Below are 23,509 nucleotides of genomic sequence, written 5' to 3'. Positions count from 1 at the left end.
TTCCGCGTAAAACAAGAACTCATTTGCTTATATCTGGCTTTTTTATATGTTCCTAAAAATACACTGAATTTGAAAAAACAAACAAAACAAAGCTTTCAAGATGCTAGCAGAAGCTATTAGAAAGAGAAAAAAAACAACTTCGGTGGTTCTTCAGTTGATTTGGAGGCTCTTTTGGCATCAATATTTTGGGTGTTTTGTAAGACTTTTTGCCTGAAAACCGCAATATCGCGCTTTGTTTACCTCCCAAAAAGTGTTGCGTAGCAACAACGCGAGGAGGTGGAATTTCCGATAAGGTGTATTACCTCCTCTTGTTCTTAAAAAAAAACTGTCCTTTTCGTGTATTCTTTGATTCTTTGAATTAAAAAACATTCCAACTTCTATTAAATGTCAATGATAATAATAATACCGAACGTATTGCCCGAGCATTATCCCGAAATGTTTTGGTGCGAAAAAAATAATTTAAGTTCATCCCGGATGAAGTATACAATACTTCAGCCAAATCGGGACCATTTTGAAGTCTGCAAGGTGCTTCAAAATTTTCAGACTGGCAAATATACATACAAACAGCTACAAATACAGACATACCTATATATGAGATATTTTACAGACCAGAATTAAGGGTTCAATATTCATCGTAATTATCGAATAATATTCCTTATCTGATTGGCTAAAAGCGCGTACACAAATGCTGTATTTCATATTGTACCGTACAAATACAAGAGCACGTTCAAAAAAGGGGTTTGGTAAGCGAGAGATCATATTTTGTACAATTTTATGATTAGAAAGGTTTTCTCTTCGCTTATCAAAAGAGTTTATGAAGAATTAGTCGCGCTGATGATATCGAAAAAAGTGGCTAGAAAACGATTTTCGTGATACATCTCTGAGATATGAATTTTTTTGATGGAGACTCGCGAATTTGTATGTGTAGATTCCAAAATCAAAAAGTCTCCACGATATTATCGTGCAAGTAACGAGTAAATCGACTTAAAAGTTGACTTTAATCGATTTAATCGATTTTAATCGATTTTAACGAATTTATCAGTTTGTAGATCATGTATTTTCATTTTTATGACATTCTTTGCTTGTAAATACTCAAACTCGTCAAATTATTCCACTAACAATTGATATAATCGAAGAAGATTTAGAAAAACGGCTAAAATCGATAAAATTATCGATAAAATATCGAATGCGTAACCTGTTTCCCCGTTAAACTTCGAATCAGTCTGTAGACTTCAAAAATGGTCAGATTTGGCTAAATTTTTGCAAATACGTCCCTAAGGTTAATATCTTTTGATAGAATTTTTAATTTTTTCAAAGAAATTCGATTTTGGGGGTCTGGAGACGAGTATAATCGTTAAAACGAGGCTGAAACTTCAGGAAAGTCTGTAAGCTTCAAAAATGGTTGGATTTTGCTGATTTCGGGTTGTTTTAAAAGGTGGTGCCTTACCATGGGGTACCCCAATGGTTTACCTTATGGTCTAACCCGAAAAAATTTACAGACCAGACTGGAAAATAATACGAAAAATTATTTCTCCAACCGAAAGTCATTAAAAAAATTTCATTGGTCTAAAATTATGTAATCTTTGTACAAGCCAATCAAAATGATGAAAACTCACGAGCCTGTGGTCTTTTGATGCAAAAAAAGCAGGCTGTCTAACCGCAATTGGAAAATATCGGGAAATAACATAAACAATAAGTTTTCTGGTCTGTAAAATTTCAAAGCCCGCGCAAAGATTTTTCGTGAAACGACGGCGCTACATGAGATTCTTCCGCGTATGGAATACAAAACAAGAAAATGTTGTTTTTTCAGCGAAATTTTATTCTGGAACCATTGTTATTACTATTGGGGAGTATTTAAAGCTTGAACAGTCAGTTTATCTATCACCACCTTTTAAAACAACCCGTTGATTTCATCTAAATATAAGTAAAATAAAAAATATTGGAAGAGAAAAACAAAAGAATACAAAAGTGGAGGGAGATAAGCTTGTTGATATTTTTCAAGTTGACTTTCACTACAATATAAGATATATTTTTCTCGTTCAGAGTTTTCTATATTTTTATGACGAAAAATCTGAACTCGAAAAAATATATCCCATATTGTACTCTGTACCGTATGATAACTATAACAAATTTATATTGAAGATTGATCTCCTACGTTGTCTGCGACATCATGAACATGCTGACATGCTATTAGAATTCCCTTCAGTTTTTGAATTATAGATGTCTTGCTATCTCATTTTCAATCTTCAATAGATCGAGCCTAAAATAGCTTGAGGGTGGAATGACCAATCGAAACAAAGAATTCACTGTAACAAATATTTTTTCACAATTTTGCAGATGAGATGGAGTTTTTATAAGATAATTTAATAATTGGTCATTTGAAGTAATAAAAATGGCGCGTTCTTTAAAAAAAGTAACAAAATGGTTTTATTACTGGTTAACGACCAACCAAATCAAACAAGAGCTTGTAAAAACTCCATCTCGTCCCGAATTCGGATTCAACAGTAACAGAGCAGAAAAACATCTTTCAACAGTCAAAGGATTGCCAGTAAAGGATATCGAGAAAATTCTGCTCGAGAATTTTAAAATCTAAATTTCTAATATGTGGTTTGTTTTCTCCTTGATTTTTCTTCCTCTGTTATTCGTCCAATCAAAGTGCAATGAGGTCTCGGGTGAGTTAGGGCTTGTCTACGACCAATAGCACCCATTCTCAGGGATTCACTTATGGATTTTTAGATGACCTATACCTTAAAGTTTCAGGACCCGGTGTTACGTAATTAAATATCAACCTAAAAATTAATTATTAAAGAAAGTGTGAATTGTGACGTCATCAAATTATGACGTCATAAATCGTAAATTAGCTCTAACTCTATAAGTACATGTTAAATCTTTGTCAAATTTGGACCAAAGACACATCTTAATGGTGCCAAACTTTTCAATGAAAATCTTTTTGAAGATTTTGATGACGTCAGCAAAAAATGCAAAAAATCGAAAAATGCAATTTTTTGCTGACGTCATCAAATTTTTCCAAAATTTTTTTTTCAAAAAGTTACATTTCAGTTAGATGCATCTTTGGTAAAAATTTTGGAAAGTTTGGACATGTATTTTTTATATTATCGCGATTATACGATTCATGACGTCACCAAATCCGATCAAATTATGACGTCATGATTACAATTTCTTTAATAATTGATTTTTAGGTTAATATTTAATTACGTAACAACCGGGCCCTGAAACCTTAAGGTATAGAGGTACTTTAGAGCCCTAAGTGGATCTCTGAATCTGGCTGCTATTGGTAGCGAAAACTTAGGGTAAACTGTTAGGTTTTTGAGACTTGCCCTAAGTCACTCGAGGTGGGTAGATTTATGGGTATTAAATCATTTTTTTTTTAACTCTACACTCGAAAAGCTCAGACGTGGAGTTTATTTACTTGTTTTTTTTGGATCGTTTCGTACCACTTTTTGGAAAAACTCCTGAATAAAATTACTAATCTGAAGAGCATTCTGGATATCCCCTTTAAAAAATCAAGAAGGAATGCCGGGTGGATGGGGGGATAGGTGCTCTTTGGACATTAATGTGATTGAGACAATTCTTACAGTCCGTCTCCACAGCTTAAATTTCGGAGAATGCTGAGCTGTAGGCCTCACGGCCCGGGGGAGAGTACTTAGGCAAATGGAGGGTACAGTATGTGCCGCCCTTAAGGGTACCTTTTTTGGACTTCCAAAGTCTCACTAAGGGTCGGAAAAATCAGAAAATCAAATTTTAGTCCCAGTAAGGGTCGGAAAAATAGGAAAATTTCAACTTTTTACCCCCTGAAAGATCGAAATTTGGTCAAAATTGGTCAAATTAGTCCCGCTAAGGGTCGTAAAATTCCCAAAATTTACCTTTGTTTTCTCCTTTTTAGTCCCGGTAAGGGTCCAAAGTTCGAAAGTCGGGCGGCACCCCCCCGTCAGCTCGCAACCCTAGTACCCCCCCGGGCCTCACGGTACCCGATAGGAGATCAAGTCAAAGTAAAGAGTGTCTGAAAAAAGGCTTGACAAACGAACCCACTGCCTCTGCTAACGGATGTACAATTCACGTTTAAGATTTTGGGTATTCCAGAAAACAATCATGGACAAGAAGCAGTTACTTTTGTTGGTGAACAAGGTAAGAGAAATCTCAGGGATTTATTTTTGTGAAATAAAAAGCAAACTATCAACCCTTAGCCACTCAGTCAGCATTTTAAGAAACTGGTAATGAATTCTCGGCGCACGGCATTTTTTGACTACTACTAAATGAAACTAACTCACCAAAACTCTAGAGACATTTCCCCGAGTCTCAGCGATGGAGTGCAAACTATTAGCATTCGAATAACTTTAACCCACAGTTATCCTATATAAAACACTAGATAGAGCTTATCCTACCCTACTTGAAGCAAAATAATTGGCCATCTTGAATGAAGTAAGTAGCTCTATGTAGTCTTTTATATAAGATATCTTTGCTTTGACCTTACTTTATCTTATTGCTTCAATGCAAGGGTATCTCACATTTTTCACGAAAGCCCATCATACACTTGTGTTTTCAATACCGTCGTCAAGAAGAATTTTCCTTGTATTTTCGTTACCAATCTCCCCAAAAGCTGACCGCGCTGCTAAGGGACACCCACCACCATATTGTATACTTTACGTGTTTTGACACCAGAGCAAAAGCTTTCTTTTATTTCAGAGAAACTCTTAAAAAGAGGTACAAAACTCGGTGTCATCTCTGTCCTGTCACCAGAATGGATTTTCAAATTTTCAATCAGATTGCATTCGTTGGATTATGTTGGGGATCTAAAATCGTATTGCACTGTTTTCCATCTCACCCAGGAGAATAATAATGTCAATTATGGGGATAGAACCCCAAGTATTACCATCACAGGTCAGCACTATTTGATACTTATTTCTTGAATACATTTGCCTATCCCTAATCGATCTTTAAGGAACTAACACTTTTCTTTGAATTAGAGAAACTTCAAATTTCAGAGAGCATTTTGAGCCACTTTCCAGCTTAGGGGACCAATGTTTCAGTTCGAATTACAGAGAGATTCAAATTGTAGAGACTCGAATTAGAGAGAGTATGTTATAAAGATAATAGGAGAACAAAAAATATTTAAGCTCGAATCTTTGCTCTGAAAATAAAATCGTTTCAAAGTTTCTTATGTATAATAGAAATGTCTGCTTTCTTTCTAGTTAGTTTGGTTATCACGTTAGAATCATATCACCTCTTAATCGGAAAGCACTGTTATAATAAGTCAGTTTGCGCCCGCACTCGAATGCGACCAGAAGCGTCCCTTTTCTTTAGCTGTCCACCCGAAGAAAGGAGAGGGCACCTCCCTTCCCTGGATTTATCCACCTAGTTTTTTAGTATTAAGTAGAGAACCTTTCTAACAGTTGGTAACACATCTTTTCTAGGTAATCGGAAGCTGGAAAGCTTAAGGATCAACTCAGCCGTCAACGGAGATAAATCATATCTACAGAACATTCCTTTAACCCTAGCAGTCAACGAAACTATGGATGTTGAAATTCATCAACGATACATAAGCAACGGTGAATATCGATATTTCATTCGCATCAATGAAGAAGAGATTCATTCTGTCGTCAATACCCAAGCAAAACAATTTCATAATGTTAAAGTGTTTGCTGGTCAAGAATTCGCTGGTGCTGGAGTTTGCCCTGCATCAATTAAAAATGTCAAACACACAAACTTTTTGTAAAATAAAAACGTGGATATTACATATACAAAGTGCACGTATTTTTTAGTATTTTATTCAGGATGAATCTCTTAATGTTAGCTTTTTAAGCGATGGTTTATATGCAGCAAAAGATAATAAAATATGGGGATATAGGGGCATCAATACACATTTTCGACCGTGGCCGCGCGGTCAGGTGCGTGCCACTTAATCATTTTATTATCCTCATCTAAACTCGATCCAATCCTTTTTTGACACATTTTTCTATTGTCTATAGGTACGTATAAAGGACTAGGATGGTTTTAGTAGGATAAAGCGGACAAAAAATGCCCACGGGGCAATTGGCGACTACGGTCGAAAAGGTGTATTCCATTTGGACAATGTATGTTTATCGAAAAGGTGGATGATCTGGAAGTTTTGGAGAAGGACACTTACAAAGAAGACTGGACATGAAAAACGAGAATGAAAATACAAACTGTTGAATAATAATAACAACAATAATAATCATAACATTAACAAGCAACATGCTGAATGGACCTACCTGATGATGAAACTTAAATAGCAATAAGGAGAAAAACAATCATTAAGAAAATATAGCGCTTAGCGAAAATGCATTAAATGTCATCATTGATTGTTGATGGGGGGGAGGGGTTTAGGGAAAAAAGAAATAGAAAGTTCCGGTTGCAGAATTGCAAAAGTTTTATTGACAATTGAATCATGCTTGTTGATGGTGGCATTGTTATCAATAATTTTTTTAAGTGAAAAAACAAAGAAATGTATGGAAAAAGCCCAATTCAAATCTGCAAAAACGGCAATTTCCGGCATATTTCCGGCATTTTCGGCCGGAAAAATCTTTTTCTCAAAAATCGGACTCGACAATAATTTGGGCATTGTTAATACGCATCTTTGAGCAAAAAATCAGCAAAAACTAATGATAAAATCTCGAGAAAATACCAAAAAAAACAGTTTTTCCGGCATATTTCCGGCATTTTCGGCCGGAAAAAATTTTTTCTAAAAAATCGGACTCGGCCATGTTTTGGGCATTGTTAATACGCATCTTTGAGCAAAAAATCAGAAAAAACTAATGATAAAATCTCGAGAAAATTCTTGATATGCGTAAGTCAAAATGACGTCATATTTTTTAACGGAAGCACCCAAAAAAGCCGGTTTTTGACCTCTGTGTTTCTATTTTTAGTAACAGAGAGAGGTCAAATCCCGGCTTTTTTAGGGTGTTTCCGCTAGAAAAATGACTTACGCATATCAAGAATGCCAAAAAAACTGTTTTTCCGGCATATTTCCGGCATTTTCGGCCGGAAAATTTTTTTTTCCAAAATCGGGCTCCGTCACATTTTAGGTATTATCATTTTGCATCAGTGTGCAAAATTTCATAAAAAAATATAAAGTAAAGCTCGAGAAAATCAAGAAATACCGTTTTTCCGGCGAAAATGGGCTGCACCGGCGATTTTTAGAAGTTCCGGCTTCAAAACTCAGTTCTATTGACGATTGAACCATGCTTTATGGTGGACATTGCTATTAATAATGTTTTAGTGTGAAAAAACAACGAAATATAAGGAAAAAGTCCGATGAAAATCTGCAAAAATGGCGATTTCCGGCATATTTCCGGCATTTTCGACCGGAAAAAAAAATTTCTCAAAAATCGGACTCGGCCAAGTTTTGGGTATTGCTAATACGCATCTTTGTGCAAAAAATCAGAAAAAACTAATGATGAAATCTTGCCAATAAACCGGTTTTTCCGGCATATTTCCGGCATTTTCGGCCGGAAATAAATTTTTTTCGAAAATCGGGCTCCGTCACATTTTGGGCATTACCATTTTGCATCATATGGTGCCAAAAATCAAAAAAAACTAATGAGCCAATCCTGAGAAAAGCTGGTAACAGACGGACGGACGAACAGACGAACGAACGGACGGACATTGGTTAATTTATAGGACCTCTACCCCACCGGGGTAGGTCCAAAAATATCAGTTTCTATATTTTTAATATTCTTTGCTTCTTCCAACAGTCAAAATCCAACATTAAAAAGATTTTATCCCGCATCAGTAAGATTCTCGCGATTTCATTGGTCAAAAGACATCACGTGGAGGTGGGATATAAACCATATCCTGTTTTCCCTCGCGCTCGATTGAGAAAAAAAAGAAGACATTGCATATTGTCGAATGCGCTTTCGAATGTTTTGATCAAGATTCGAATGTTTTCGAAAGGAGATTTTTTAGAAATATTATGGTTTGATGTGTTCTAAAATCTAGGAAAAACAGTTCGCCCAGACAAACTTGTAAGATATTTGTTTTTCTCCACGAAAAAGATGTGTTCTAAAAATTTCCAGGGTTACTAGGCAACAAGATTATACAATTTTTTCTTGATTATACCCCTGTCTCCTTAAAAGATGTGTTCTGAAGCTTTCTAGGGTTACCTAGACAACAAGAACCCGATAGATGACCTTGATTATACCCCTGTCTCATCAGAACACACCATCATTTCTAGACATTTCTAGCAGATTAATTTTCGAAGATCTGATCCGAACAGATCAAAATTCAAGAGCAGCCGCCGGCAGATTTTTTTGAAATATCTGTTCTTTTTTTCCAGGAGAGTAAATTTAATGGATAAATCTAGGAGAGACTTTCCTCAAAACACCTAGGTAAAATCCAGGGGTCGCCTTTAAAACATATGTCTTAAAATCCAGGAGCACATTTTAAGGAAAAACACATACAATTTTTCAGCGGGCAATCTGTTCAAAGAATCCAGGAGCTAAATTGTGAAAAACACAACCAGATGCCACATTTTTTTCCAGGGAGCTTCATTATTTACTTAAAAGGTCTCATTTTCTAGGAGCATTATAACTTTCTTAAAGAATAGCTGTTATATTTTTCCAGGAGCATAATATTTCTAGAGAACAGATATACATTTTCCAGGAGTCCTATTTTTTCCCAGAACAGATGATATAATCCAGGAGAGCCCAGGATACAGAATAGATAGTTTTTTCCAGGAGAAAGGGACCTCAAGAACAGATATTTCATAATTTCTAGCCGGTGGCTGCTCTTGAAAATTTCTAGCTGAAATATGCTCTCAGAACACATCGGAAAAAAAGGTCGCCTCGCCGGCTGAAGAGCAGATTCCACTCCTCCGTGAAATCCCTCCCTTTAAAATGTTATGGTGAATTTGTGTATTTTCACTTTTTAGGGTGGGGGAGTCATTGAAATGATTGGAAATATCCTGCAGTTTTACGTCGAGAACCGTAAAACTGCTTTATAGACAAATCAGAAGATAACCGTCTCCATCACAGACAAACACAAATACAAATTATCGCTTAGGGAGCGGTCATAAAGTATCTACTAGAGGGGGTAGGATATTTTGAAAAATCCAAAAAAAATTTCGCACCCCCTCCCCTAACCTGGAAAAAATTTTCGAACCCCCCTCATAAGGCCCAATATTGTTTCGCACCCCCCCCCCCTACTAGAAAAATTTTTACACGAAAAAGAATTCATACAGGTGCGGTACAAAGAGTATTATTTGTTTGTATGACAGTTTTTTATGTCAAGTTAACCCTATTCAACCTAGGCTTTTAGGGGCGGTTCAGAACTAGGGGGGGGGGCTTTTCCTGTACCACCCCTTAACTTTTGAACTAGTTGGTCTTTTTGGGTGAAATTTGGCACACAAGATCTTTGTCACGTAAGGTAACTTTTGACAAAAAAAATTTTTGATAAGCTCTTTTGGCGCCCCTCTCAGATTTTTCTGGGGGGGTGCACCCCCTGCACCCCCTGCCAGGTAGCCACTGATTCCCTGAAAAATTACTGATAATGTACACAATCTCCCTGAGTCTATTTTGAAACTGATGGTGAGATGTCGAATACCATTTTTTATCAGACATTACAGAGGCATCTCAATTACTAACGAGAAAATTTTGAAGATTGGTTACTCAAGACCCTAAAATACAAGCTGTTCTGTTGTTAAAAGGAGTCTGAAAAATGAAATTTTCTGAGTTTGAAATTTTCCTATAAACCTATATTTTCCAGGTTTTCCAGGGTCTGTCAAAGCCCTGTGTCTGTTAGTTAGTATGTAAGTTAGAAGACATTAGCAAATACTAAGGAGGCGCAACCATGGTTTGCGCAGACGGGCGAAAATTTAAATATTTTTCACCACCATTTTAGCAAAAAGACACTTTGTTTTGACAAATTTCTTTTAAGAAGTACTTTTTCAAACCACTCTGATGAGCTGTGAGAGCCACTAATCTACTTCCATCAATGTTACAAACCAAAAGGGCAAGGCGATGATGCCCAAATAATGGCAATATGAAATGTACATATATCCAATAAGATCAATTATGAGTTGTCTATGGCTGGCCGCATGTAGCAAAATTCAATACTTTTTTATTTTTATTCAATATCCATATTTATATTCAATTTTCTATATTCATGTTCAATTATTTCATATTTCCATTCAATAATTATTGCCAATAAAAAAAATATTGCCAATAAAAAAATATTGCCAATAAAAAAAATTATTGCCAATAAAAAAGATATTGCCAATAAAAGAAATATTGTCAATAAAAAAATATTGCCAATAAAAAAAATATTGCCAATAAAAAAATTATTGCCAATAATTTTTTTCTCATTCAATAATTTTTTAGCAAACGTTGAATGTATTTTGTCTCTTCAAAAAAATCACGTGACAACATTTCAACATTTTTTACACCGGTCACGTGATATAATTCGTGATTCCTTCGCACGAAAAATAAACATGTGAGTTTCTTGCAAAGCAAAACTTGAGAAAAGGACTGAAGGAGGTTGGCTGGTTGGCTGTCGGACTGTTGGTAAACTTGCTTGATAACCTTCTGTAATGCAATTTAACAGTTTAGATTGGGTACTTTTCTTGACCCTCCAGGGTAAGTATCTGTCTCCCCCAGTGCAGTAGGTAATGCTGTTCAGACAGCCAGCACCAGTACAGTGCAAAAAACAGGTAGTTCTTTTCTCTGTTCTTAAGAATTACCCTGGGATATTTAAAAACGGTGAGAATCATACAAATATGGGCTTTTTGAAAGTAAAAAGAAGAGAATGAAAATTTTTAGTAAGTTTGGTTTAGTCTTGAATTATCATTTTTGCCCAAAAATATATCCATGCTTACAGTGCACTTCCTCAAAAGTACACCCTTACAATGCACTTCTAGAACCTCATAAAACCTACCCTAGGCGGCACATGCCGTAGGTCGGACCATAATGATGAAGTGCCCCAGGGTTATAAGGTAGTGAAATCAACCTCAATGTGTGCACCAAATGACGACGGATTGAATCTGGCGGACCGAGCAATGAAATGAGGTAGAAAATTCGCTTTGGCGCATTTTATTACGCTTTATCTAGCGCACTGTGTGCTTTTCAATCATTGTTGTATGGCTGAGGTTCCAAGTAAACAATCACGAATTCCTTAAGTGATCACGTGATATATCTATTGTGGAGACCTTCATTCAACCTTTACTGAAAACTTATTGAATGAGAAAATTTATTGGCAATAATTTTTTACTGCCAATACTTTTTTTATTGGCAATACTTTTTTATTGGCAATACTTTTTTTATTGGCAATATCTTTTTTTATTGGCAATATTTTTTTTATTGGCAAATATTTTTTTATTGACAATAATTATTGAATGAAAATATGAAATAATTGAATATGAATATTGAAAATTGAATATAAATATAGAAAATTGAACATGAATATAGAAAATTGAATATAAATATGGATATTGAATAAAAATAAAAAAGTATTGAATTTTGCTACATGCGGCCAGCCATAGTTGTCGGCCGTAAGGTCGAAAATTTTTTGAAATCTTCAAACGTAAAACTATGAAATTAGACTTCCTACATTTTCTCTTGAGTTTCCCAAAAAAAATTGGCCCCCCCCCCTAAACCCTCGAAAAAAATTTCGAACCCCCCCAGAATCCTCCACCCCCCTAGTAGATACTTTATGACCGCTCCCTTGTATCAAGTTATACCCGCTTGAAAACAATAATAAATTATTAATGAATTTTGTTTCTTTCCCCAAAGAATTTTTCAAGTAACTAACATTGATGTTTCACACTTGAATGTCGCCCAATAGAATTTCGATCGAGAGAAAATCAATTCTGAATTCATAATGATCAATAATTCGAATTGAAAAATATTACACTAAAAATATGATACAAAATGATTTAAAAAAGGATAGAATATTTGGCTCGTGAACAATTTTTTGTGAAGAAATTATTTACAGTGTCTCCCTTAAAAAACGGAACAAAATTTTTGGAAAAAAATGCTTTTATTGGAAATTTTGGTGTTCTCGACATCTCTTATCCAATCAGCGTGCAGCAATGAAGTGATTAAAGTTTTTCTAAAAATTTCGTCCGTGAAAATTTAAACCAAACTTATTAGACTGGTAGTTAATTTCTGCGACAATTCATTTCACGTTTTCGTGAATTTTTGCCATTTTCGCGAAAATAAATCCATTCTAAATCTTAAATCCACGCCTAATCAAATCTCTTGAAAATTAATCCAATTATAGTATCCTGTAGATGCATTTTTGAAAAAAGTTTTTTTGAGCCTCTGTTCAACCACCAAAGAATATACTTGTCTAGAACGAACTAAGCATCATTTCACGTTTTAGATTTTGGGCATTCCAGAAAACAATCATGGACAAGAAGCAGTTACTTTTGTTGGCGAACAAGGTAAGAAATACTCTCTTATTACAAGAATAATATTTCAGTCTTTATTGAGTTTATGCATTTGGAGTTTTGAGGACGGCGGAGTGACTTAAGTGATTTGAAAAAACCCGCAGTTTTGACCCGCAAAATCAAGGACAGTAAAATTAGCAGAAAAACACAACACAAAAACTCACTTATACTACTGGTGGGGAGGATATCTTTATTTTTATTCCCGAATGCCCCAGTATTTTTTTTAAGAGTCTAAAATAGTATTGGCGTTCTTACAATCAATAAACCGTAAAATTGGTCTCCAAACAAATCTGTTGTAACGAAAACAATTAACATGATTCAGAGCTATTTAGTCAGATTTTGTAAATCGCTGAATTTCTCAGAACGCGTCCAGCCTAAAAACCCTGATAAACTGGGTTCTAATAAAAAGTCAACTAACTTTGACATGTACACTTTTATTGGTAGTCTTTTTATGTATTCATTTTCTTTTAGAAATAGCCTTACCAAGGCACTTCCGACTCGGAGTTATTCCAGTTTTATCTCCAGAATGGATTTTCAGATTCTCAATCCGCTTTCATTCGTTGGATTATGTCGGGGATGGATCATTCTCTTATTGCACAGTCCTTCATCTCACTAAAGGAGGAAACAATGATGTTTATGGGGATAGAACCCCAAGTATTACGATCGGAGGTAGTATCTTTTCTATCAAGAAATCTTCTGATATTACTACCTTAAGGGCTCTGACCATAAGGAATTTTTAATATTTACCACTTACAAAATATAAATTTCTACTTGATGTAGCACACAAAACTATGGGAAGTTATACATATTCTGTTAGGCCAATTATCCATGAGTTTGAAAATTAAAGAATTGCAATGAAAAAATTTGATGAAGAAGAAAATGCAAACTTTTGCGAAGAAGAATATTTCAAGTTTGAAGAGCTTACTTTCGGCAAAGAAAAAAAATTTTGAATTTTTTTTGCGGTAAATGATGTATCTTTTATCGAACTAAAATCAATTTTTCGAAAAAATTTTTCTAAAAGCCTATTTGCTTCAAAACCTTTAAAATAGTGCTTTTTGACCAATTTTCCATCCCAATTTTTTATAGAAAAACAGCCATAACTTTTGATGCATTAATTTAGAACATTTTTCCGAAAAATCTAAAACAGTTCAAATCTTTGCAGACAGTTTGAAAAAAATTCGAAACATAAAGGTTAATTACCCATTAAAACTTAGCACTTTTTATAAAAGAAGGTGATGCAACATATATTATTAATGTCTTTTTAAAGTTCATAACGTCATTTTTGCAATTAAATTCTTAATTACTCTTAAGGGATTTGCCCGGGGGATTTGATTAAAAGACAATTTATAAAGGCAATTCTTTGTTAAAAGTGTTAAAGAACATAAAACCATAGTATAAGAAAGCCGCGACTGGAATGGTAACATCCCAATTTCTGTTTTTCTATCTCTGTTGTATTTGATGACTATTTTGTTGATCAAGAAATCAGTAATGTAGCATCTTTAAAGGGACATTAAAGTAGTAAAATGTAAACATTGCGCGGACCACGTGCCATTAAAGAGAACAATTAAAATCACGTGTCCAAAACAAACTTGTAAAACGATTGAACAATCAAAATTAGCCATATTTGGTTTGATTTTTTATTTTCACATGTGACATTTGTTTTGATTTCGTATTCACTACACATTCTGATAAATAACGAGATTGCTCACGAGAATTTTTAACCCGCACGAGCAAACCCGCACTTTTCAATCATTTTTTAGACCTGCCAATCATTTTTTAGCTGCTTTTCTTTTCACTTGTGGTTCTGAAAAAAAGTGATAATAATTTAAAAAGACGAAAGTAGATTTTTATGCATTTTTTTGTTTGTTTAAAGTTTTGGAATACTAAGAGAAGGGAAAGTCTTGAATCTTGACTCTCCACCCACTAATAACCAACCTAATCTTTGAAATACTGTACTTGAGTCAAACTGCACTGAGGTGACACCAGCACTTAGAAAAAATTTTGTTTCTTAAAAATATAACGGGAATTTTCATAAATATCAATAAGACCTCATAAAACCAGAAAGAGTTTGGTCAATGCTGACAAAATAACACTCCAACGCACCGTATAGGATTCGAACTCTCGAAAATGACTTTCCAGACCTACCAGCCCACCACCTTATCCACTCGGCCACCCAAGACATTTATAAAGTGAACAATGATAAAAGATATGATATCATTATTTGCCATGACCTGTATAATCTTATTTACCCTGTCAAGGTATTAACTTATGATTAACAAATGATTTTAGATCATTTTTTCCAACATGCGGAAGCCGATCGCCGATTCTCAGGGGATTTGCAGGACTCTTTAGTGGGACTGCTGCAAACGGGCTGTAAACCCTGCTAGTGCCTGTAAAATTAGAATCTCCATCTGGGGAGTTAGGACACTCTCCAATCTCCTTAAAGTCTCAAAAGACTGAGGAGAGGAGCTTTTTCTTGCATACAGTACCCATATACAGCAGACAGAATTCACAGAGCGTACACGCGCGGGCGATTAAACACGATCTCGCGGAATGCGGGTCAAAAAATTCCCGTGCGCAATCTCGTTATTTATCAAAAAGTTCCGCTACATATAGTTTGTTTACAAATTTCGCAAGTACTGTTATAGCCTGGATATCCAAGCTCAAAATTTTAGAAAAAAAAACAAAATTTACCTCAACATACAAAGTTCTAAAATTATAGAGCTTGGTCTCCCTAGAAAATGAAAGTACAAACCCATGTTTCCAAAACTTTCCTAGCCAACCCAGGGCAGAAAAACAGAAATTAATAAAAAGCAACCTTGCAAGATCTAAAACCATTTGAAACATCCAAAGATTACACCAAAGTCCATAAACAAGTTTGCATGCATTATCATGACCAACCTTGTTTTCTTGGAAAATGAACTTGCCTCTGTTTTCTTCTTTTTCATGTAACAGAAAGCTCTATCTTCACTAGCAAGTGGATGACTATCCTATTTTTGCTTCAGAATTGCTCCGCGCCGTGTAGATTGGTCCTTACGGCTTTAGCGCAAGCAAGCGGACTGCATTCTCATATGGAGAATGCAAATCGCTCTAGGGAGACCAGACTGTAAACCAGAACATAAAATATCAAAAACTAGACTGTGAAATAGTTTAAAGCCTGGATATCCAGGCTAATACTGTTATGTCCCTTTAACGGTAAATTTTATTGGTTTGTCGTTACTACTTACTTCTCAGTGCATTTTAGACATTAATGATATGCCCTTGATAGGGTTGATAATACACTTGAATTGTAAAATCATTGTGCAAGAAAGATCAACAATAAGAAATTTAAACAATCACAAGATGGCTGGGCTGAAAGAACTCAAAAATTAATAAAGTGCCTCAAAATGCCTTCACAATATTTCAGTGAAATCTTTTTAGAAATCAATGAAATAGTACATCAAGATAATTCTGTGAAAATTTCAAGCCAGCACCTTCAAAATTTATCATTCAAACTGACAGGAAAGTTGTCATCTTGAATATAGTCCTTATAGTTTTAATTTTGGCGAAAAACTAACGTTTCCACAAAAAACCCCTAAAATAAGTCCAAAGTCAGTTCAAGTGTTCTATTGGGTACAGATTCAAATATATCTAGCAATAAATAAAATTCCTGTGAAGATAAGTATCTTCAAAATTTCAAAAATATGGAAAAAACAGCAAAATTTCAACCAAAAATGACATCACCTGAAGATGCGAGTGACAACAATCGCTTTACCGAACATAAATGTATAAAAAATGATGACAAAATGAGAATTCAATGTCATAAATGCCAACGAACGCTACATTATGCCTGCACTGGACCACCACCTTACCATTTAAATATGTTTTTAAATAAAGGTTACCGAAAATACGTGTGTATAACTTGTTGCTCTCCAGCAAAAGACCTCGGTAGAAAAGTTCATAATCAAGCGGAAAGAATTAAAAGCTGCACGCACAGCTACTATAAAGAAATTGAAGCGTGCGAAAGCATAATAAAAGTCAAAAATGAGAACGAAAACAGACTAAACACAATGGTCAATGATCTACAGGCAAAATGTCAGGAATACATTAAGGATAAAAATCAAATTACCAATTTAATACAGAGCCAGTTTTCCACGCTAGAAACAAAACTAACAGCCAAGATAGAAGAGACGTTGAATAACAAGACTCCAAAAATTCAAACCACAACAGTACCACGAAAGAAAAGTTTTGCTGAAGCGACTAATAACAATGATCGATTAAGCGTAAATAGCATGAAACAGCTACTACGAAAGGAGAAAATTGAAGAACAAATTGAAGACCAAAGAAAGCTATCGACAGACGCAAATATCATTATCCATGGGGTAAATGAGTGGCAGAAATTACGTAATTTGACAAAAGATGAAAAACCTCTCCGTCTATATTATAGTTAATTTTCATTTTTTTTAAAGGAAACCCAACATTGAACGAGATGAGAATTAATGCGCCCGTCAACGAAGATAAATCATATCGACAGAACATTCCTTTCACCCTAGCAGTCAACGAAACTATGGATGTTGAGATTCATCAACGATACATAAGCAACGGTGAATATCGATATTTCATTCGCATCAATGAAGAAGAAATTCATTCTGTCGTCAATACCCAAGCAAAACAATTTTATAATGTTAAAGTGATTGCTGGTCACGAATTCACTGGTGCTGAGGTTTGCCCAGCTTCAATCAAAAATGTTAAACATTACAATTTTTTGTAAAAAGAAGATTCTTTGTTGTAAAATGTCTTTAGAAGTGATGACTCAAGTCATTAAGAAAATCATTAAAAAGAACAAAAGAAAAACAATTGAACGTTTGATCAGGGGAGTGTTTTATGTGAAACGTTTGACTATTGACATAATTAATGTTATGTTTTTGCCTCCAAATATATAATATAATATATATAATAAAACATATATTCAACAATAGGTAAAAGTTGGTTACTGTATTGAGATTAATTAACCCTCGGTGATGTATATTCAACTCGCTTTCGCCTCGTAAAAATATAAATATAAATGTCGATAACTAACTTTTACCTATTGAATATTTGCATAATATGCTAAGAAGGAATAACACCATCAGGAGATTTGGCTCCGGGGAGGGGGGGGGAAGACCGTACGTTCGGCCAAAAATCAGGTCTCTAGGAAAAATTTCGCTGAAAATCGACCCTTATAGTGCAATTTTTCGAAATTTTCTGCCCATTTCAATTTTACCTCAAAATTTGGTATTTTCTCAAATTTTACACCCTTACAGTGCACTTTTTCCCACTTGCTCACAAATCAACCCTTACAGTGCACTTTCCAAAGTCCAAAAAACCTACCCTTAAGTAGCCTAAGAATGCCGAATTTTAGAGCATTTTACAGTGTAAATAATAATAATGATGATATATTTCCAGCATTTCCAAAACTTACATTTGGCTCTTCACCTGAAAGTTCTATATGTAATGTCTAGAAAGTTTATAAAAAATAACATGCTGGTATACTGAGGAATGATATTGACGGACCGTGTAAGACTTAACCCTATTCGGCCTAGGGGGGGGGGGCTCTTTCTGTTCGGAGGTTAAATTATTGGTCATAGCTCCTGAAATAATAGAGCTTTTGCCATGAAATTTTCTGTAAATTCCTAACTTTTATTAAAATAAAATTTATAAAATTTTAATAAAAAATTGACACCTAAAAAATTACACACCTTGAGTATGATGACATTTCTGACAGTAAGGTGTCACAAAAATTGTCACTTTTCCAAAACAAATTTATTTTTTATGTCAAATATATCGTTTAAACCGTAATTTATTAAATATTTAGGATAAAATAAGCACTTTCAACTCAGGCAACTTTTTTCTAAGGCGTTTATTAGAATACAATAGCTATTTATAAAAACAAAGGAAATTTTCGGTTTTTGCTCACTTTGGAAATGATAAGTGACGTCATCAAAATAAATTTTTTATCAAAAGTTACCTTAGATGACAAGGATCTTGTGTGCCAAATTTCATCCAAAAAGACCCACTATATCAAAAGTTAAGGGGTGGTACAGGAAAGCCCCCCCCCTAGTTCTGAACCGCCCCTAAAAGCCTAGGTTGAATAGGGTTAGACAGATAGAAACAAAGTGCTACGCTAGTATGGAAAAAGTTACTATGATGGAAAAAGTACTATGGATTGAAAGTATAGTAATTGCCAATTATCCTCCACTAATGCTCAAAGCTTTCACAAAATGCCAAATCTTTGCTCAATATATGTAACACATGCAAGATTTAGGCTGGATTGGGTCCTAACTTAAGAAATACCGTAAGAATATTTTAGGATGATTTTCCAAAAAAAGTTAAGAAAATCCATTGATATTGAAAAACTCTACTTATATATGGAGCACTGTATCTATGTGTCGACATTTTAACTTGAGGTAATTCTATTGTAATATACTCGAAACAATCCCACAATGCATCGCTCTTTTAGAAAAATCAAAAACTCCAATAAGGTCTGTACTGTTAAAATCGGTACTTTCTTGACAATTTCTGAAATGTAAGGCTCAGGATTTTAGGATTGTTCCTAACTTGTTCTTAGGTTTTGGCCAATTTCCTCCCCTTGTTCTTAAAAAACTGTCCTTTTCGTGTATTCTTTGAATTAAAAAACATTCCAAATTTTATTAAATGTCAATGATAATAATAATAAGACGCGTCTTCCCCGAGCCCAACCCTGAAATAATTTGGTGTGAAAAAATAATTTAACCCTATTAGCCCCAGGGGGGGGGTTGTAGAATCTACCAAGCTGGAGTTCTTTTGTTTATATCTCGGAGAAAAATTTTTTAAACGACTTGTAACTTTCTGACTTTTAATAAAATCTTATTAAGAGTACTTGTGCAAAATTTTAGGGTCATAGGTTGTCCAGAACAGGTTTCATAACTTTATTGTGAAACATGACACATGGCATATTTGTGGTCAAAAACTGATGGAAAACAGGGAATTTCCCCACAATCTGCATTAATTTATGCAAAATTAAACACCTTTTTGACCACAAATAGGTCCATAACTTTTGATAAAAAAGTTAGTTCTAAGATGTGTGTCACGAAAATCGTTTTCTAGCCACTTTTTTCGAACTCAGCAGCGGGACTAAAGCACGTTATCTTCGATCACAGCTTTCATTTCGCCGAGGCACCAAATCGTTCGAAGAAAAAACGATTCAATGATCTGATGCTGAAAGGGAAAATTGTCCACGCACTCCGACTTCTTAACGACATCGAATCTAGTGGAGTGCTATATCTAACAAAGGAAACGCTGACCTCTCTTCATACCAATCATCCCAACGGAGAAGACCATCATGACGAGTTCCTGCTAAGTGGTCTAATCAACAAAATAGGAGATTATGTCTTTCAGAAGATCGATGGAGCCTTGATCAGGAAGCTTGCTTGCCAGCTAAAAGGAGCAGCTAGCCCATCTACACTGGGTGCTGATGGCTGGAGAAAAATCCTCACATCTGCTTCGTTGGGAAATCACAGCCTGAACCTATGTTATGCTATTTCTAAAGTATCAAGCAAGCTTTGTCAAAAACCTGAACTTTGGCAAGACGGCTCACTCGAATCACTACTATTGAACAAATTAATTCCTCTGGACAAGAATCCGGGGGTGAGACCTATTGCAATCAGTGAAGTACTGAGACGTCTAATCGAGAAATCTGTCGTGACCGACTGTACTGCAAAGTGTTGGAGATCTTCAGCTTTGTTGTGTCCAGAAGTCTGGATGTGAAGCTGCTGTTCATGCCATGCGGATCCTATCAAAGGAATCTGACTGTGATGAAATCCTGTTTGTAGACGCGGACAACGCCTTCAACCGTATAAATCGGCAAGTGATGATTCATAATGTACAAATAATCTGCCCTGAAATTGCAACCATCATCAGTAACACGTATTCGTCAAATTCGAGAATCTTCATCACTGGCGGCTATGAAATCAACTCGTCAGAGAGTACAGCTCAAGGGGACCCAGTAGCCATGCCGCTCTACGCTCTCGCTCTCGTCCCTTTGCTAGAAAGCATCAGTTCGAAGGACGTCAATCAAGTCGCGTATGCTGATGATTTGAGTGCAGCTGGTCAACTCGAATCTCTTCTTGAATGGTGAACAAAGCTTCAGAGCATCGGTCCGTACCTCGGATATTTCCCTAAAGGCTCAAAATCCTGGTTGGTCGTAAAAGCCGATAAATACGAACTATCTAAATCGATCTTCAAGGATACCAATATCAATATCACCAAAGAGGGTAAACGTCACTTGGGTGCAGCAATCGGAACCGACGAGTTCAAAGTCGATTATGTATCAAACTATGTACCGGGTGCACCAAAAAAAAGTATACAACTTTGTCGAGATATTGGAGATGTTCTGGAGTTTTTATAAGATACTTCACTAATTGGTCATTTAAAGAAATAGAGATGACGCGTTCTTTAGAAAAAGTAACAAAATTGTTTTATTACAGGCTAACGACCAACCAAATCAAGAAAGAGCTTGTTAAAACTCCAGCTTGTCCCGATGATCTACGTCCAACAACAATAAAACAAAATTAGATGTTACAAAACAAATTTATGGTTTCAGCATCAGCTGTCGTGTTATTGAAAGTAGAGTGTCTCTGGTGCCTCCAGGACCTCGAACCTCTCAAACACACCATACAGCTGACCGAATCAAACTAAATGAAATTTTTCTGTTTACATAAAAATAAGTGTCTGAAAATGTACATTTGTTTTTTTTCACACAAAGGTTCACTTAGGCGAGCGTAAAGTCGTTTGGTCTCTTTCCTCAAGCCACCATTTGAGGAGAAAACCAGTGGGGTGAGTGTCCCATTCTCTTGTTCTAAAATACGATTGCAAAGGGGGGAAACACCTCACGTCAAGAAATGCCTTCTCTTGTCTCTGCCGAAATCATCTCAGTGCGATATCAGCACTGAGATCAAGATCATTGTCAAATCGCTTTTGGAGAACCGGCTCCTTCTCCACGTCTTTGCAAACTATAGACGTTAAGTTTGCGGTAATGTTCACCAACTCATTGTGACGCATGTGGATAAAGCCGCCAACTTTGCATTGAAGAGCATAACACTGAACTTTTGAACCACAGACGCAGTCGCTGGGGAGATTTTTCATATTCCAACCATATCTAAGGTAGATCACATCGAAGAATCCCCTTTTCGTCAGCGAGAACTCTTCTGACTTGATCGGCAGTGATGACAACCACGCTGAAACACCATGCGAAGTTGCGATTTCGATGGCCTTCAGTTCGATTGGAGATGAATCAGACTTCAAGTTTTCGAACTTTCGTTGAAAGAACGAGGTCTTAGATTCGATATCGGTTTGATCAGATTCAATGATATTTGTGACGTTCTGATTCACTATCTTTCTGACAAGGTTTCGCGTAACTTTGACAGATTTTTCGAATTCCAACTCACAGGTCTCCAAAACATTGATAATTCCCAAACCACCAAGCTTCACAGGTAATGAGAGTAATTGGCGTTCGTGGTCATTACAGGTTCTATCTTTGCACAGTGCGGTAATGAAATGATGACGGATGACATCTTCCAAAGGCTGAAGGAGTGGCTTGATGTTTGGGTTGGTACGAATGATAAAGTTGAACTTGTGCACAAAGCCAGCGGTAAATGCACAATACGCTGATTGGGGGGGGGGGACTTTAGCAATCTCAGATAGTACTTTGAGTTGGTTGATCCATTCTTCTACCAGGTGCACCAAAAAAAAGTATATGACTTTGTCGAGATATTGTGAGCTTCAGGATTTAAATTTTTTGTTCATTTTTCTTTTAATGTATAGAGGATGCTCTAACTTGAATTTTGAGCCATCATACATTAATTTTGAAAAAGTAGTTCGAAAGTTATTTCCAAAAAACTGACTTTTTTTCCATGTCGAAATTTCAAAAAATCATCAAAAACAGCGAGCAAACCTTTTTCTTCACACTTACCTTCTTTACACATAAAAATACCAAAAAAACAACTGCGCTCATCAAAACTCTTTACTGAATTTAAGAATATGGTAAAACAAGCTATTCCCACATGGGATAATATTTTTGGAAAGGCTGAAAGACTTTTTTTGGAAATCTCCAAGAGAGGTTTTGATGTTATGTGCGGTATGTGAGAAAACTTTTGAAAAAATAGATCACCATTCCTCGACTAGTTGCTCAAAGAACTTGGGTCTGCATTGAGTTTGCTGGGGTTGGAAATGTTCATGACATGCAAATAAGATGGAGAAACTGTTGGCAAAATATAACATAGAAGAAAAAGGAATAAAAAAAACAATGAAATTGAGCTATTGTCATTTTGTCTTATTTATAGCGTGATTGCTGTTTTTAATGATTTTTTTAAATTTCGACATGGAAAAAAAGTCAGTTTTTTAGAAATAACTTTCGAACTACTTTTTCAAACTTGATGTATGATAGCTCAATATTCAAGTTAGAGCATCCTCTATACAATAAAAAAAGAATGAACAAAAAATTTAAATCCTGAAGCTCACAATATCTGGGACGAGCTGGAGTTTTTACAAGCTCTTATTTGATTTGGTTGGTCGTTAAGATGTAATAAAAGAATCTTATTACTTTTTCTAAAGAACGCGTCATCTCTATCACTTTAAATGACCAATTAGTGAAGTATCTTGTAAAAACTCCAAGGCATCTCAATTGAGCATCTTCTTTTTGACGTTACGTCACAAAATAAAAATAAGACTTTTGAATAAAAAACTACCAAGAAACCACATTTACAAGCTTATAAGAATTTGTCCAATAACTACTTAATGTTTTTTTATAAGCATAACGTTTATGAGCATATGGAGGCTCAGGTTGTAGAGTTCTTACGCATAACTTAAGCATATATGTCAGCCTGGAATCCCCTGGAATATTTTTCAAGTTGTCATTTTTTATCTGGTTAAAAAGGTTTGGTAGAGGTCAGTAAAAAAAGACATTCCACTGCTAGCTACATTCTACTGCTCCCAAAATCTGAACAAATTTTTACAAAATTTCTGAAATTTCACTAAAAACTTAACTCGGGGCTTAATCATAAGCATGATTCATAAGCATATAATAAGCATAAG

The 23,509-nt window shown here is 35.4% G+C and overlaps 2 protein-coding genes across 2 annotated transcripts in view; one reads left to right on the top strand and one right to left on the bottom strand.

The window, feature by feature from the left end:
• LOC136800320 (uncharacterized) overlaps nt 1-23,509 on the bottom strand; it is a 76,711-nt gene that overhangs the window by 10,539 nt on the left and 42,663 nt on the right. The gene's annotated exons all lie outside the window — the stretch shown is intronic.
• On the top strand, nt 11,894-17,286 carry LOC136800325 (uncharacterized). The gene is made up of 4 exons (XM_067056959.1): nt 11,894-12,066; nt 12,355-12,415; nt 12,893-13,090; nt 16,870-17,286. The coding sequence occupies exons 1-4, from the start codon at nt 12,004-12,006 to the stop codon at nt 17,169-17,171; spliced, it is 624 nt and encodes a 207-aa protein (XP_066913060.1). The 5' UTR covers nt 11,894-12,003; the 3' UTR covers nt 17,172-17,286.

This window comes from Clytia hemisphaerica, unplaced genomic scaffold (assembly GCF_902728285.1).
Source record: "Clytia hemisphaerica strain Z4C2 unplaced genomic scaffold, Clytia hemisphaerica genome assembly, whole genome shotgun sequence".
Taxonomy (NCBI): domain Eukaryota; kingdom Metazoa; phylum Cnidaria; class Hydrozoa; order Leptothecata; family Clytiidae; genus Clytia; species Clytia hemisphaerica.
This window is presented reverse-complemented; position numbering and strand designations above follow the sequence as displayed.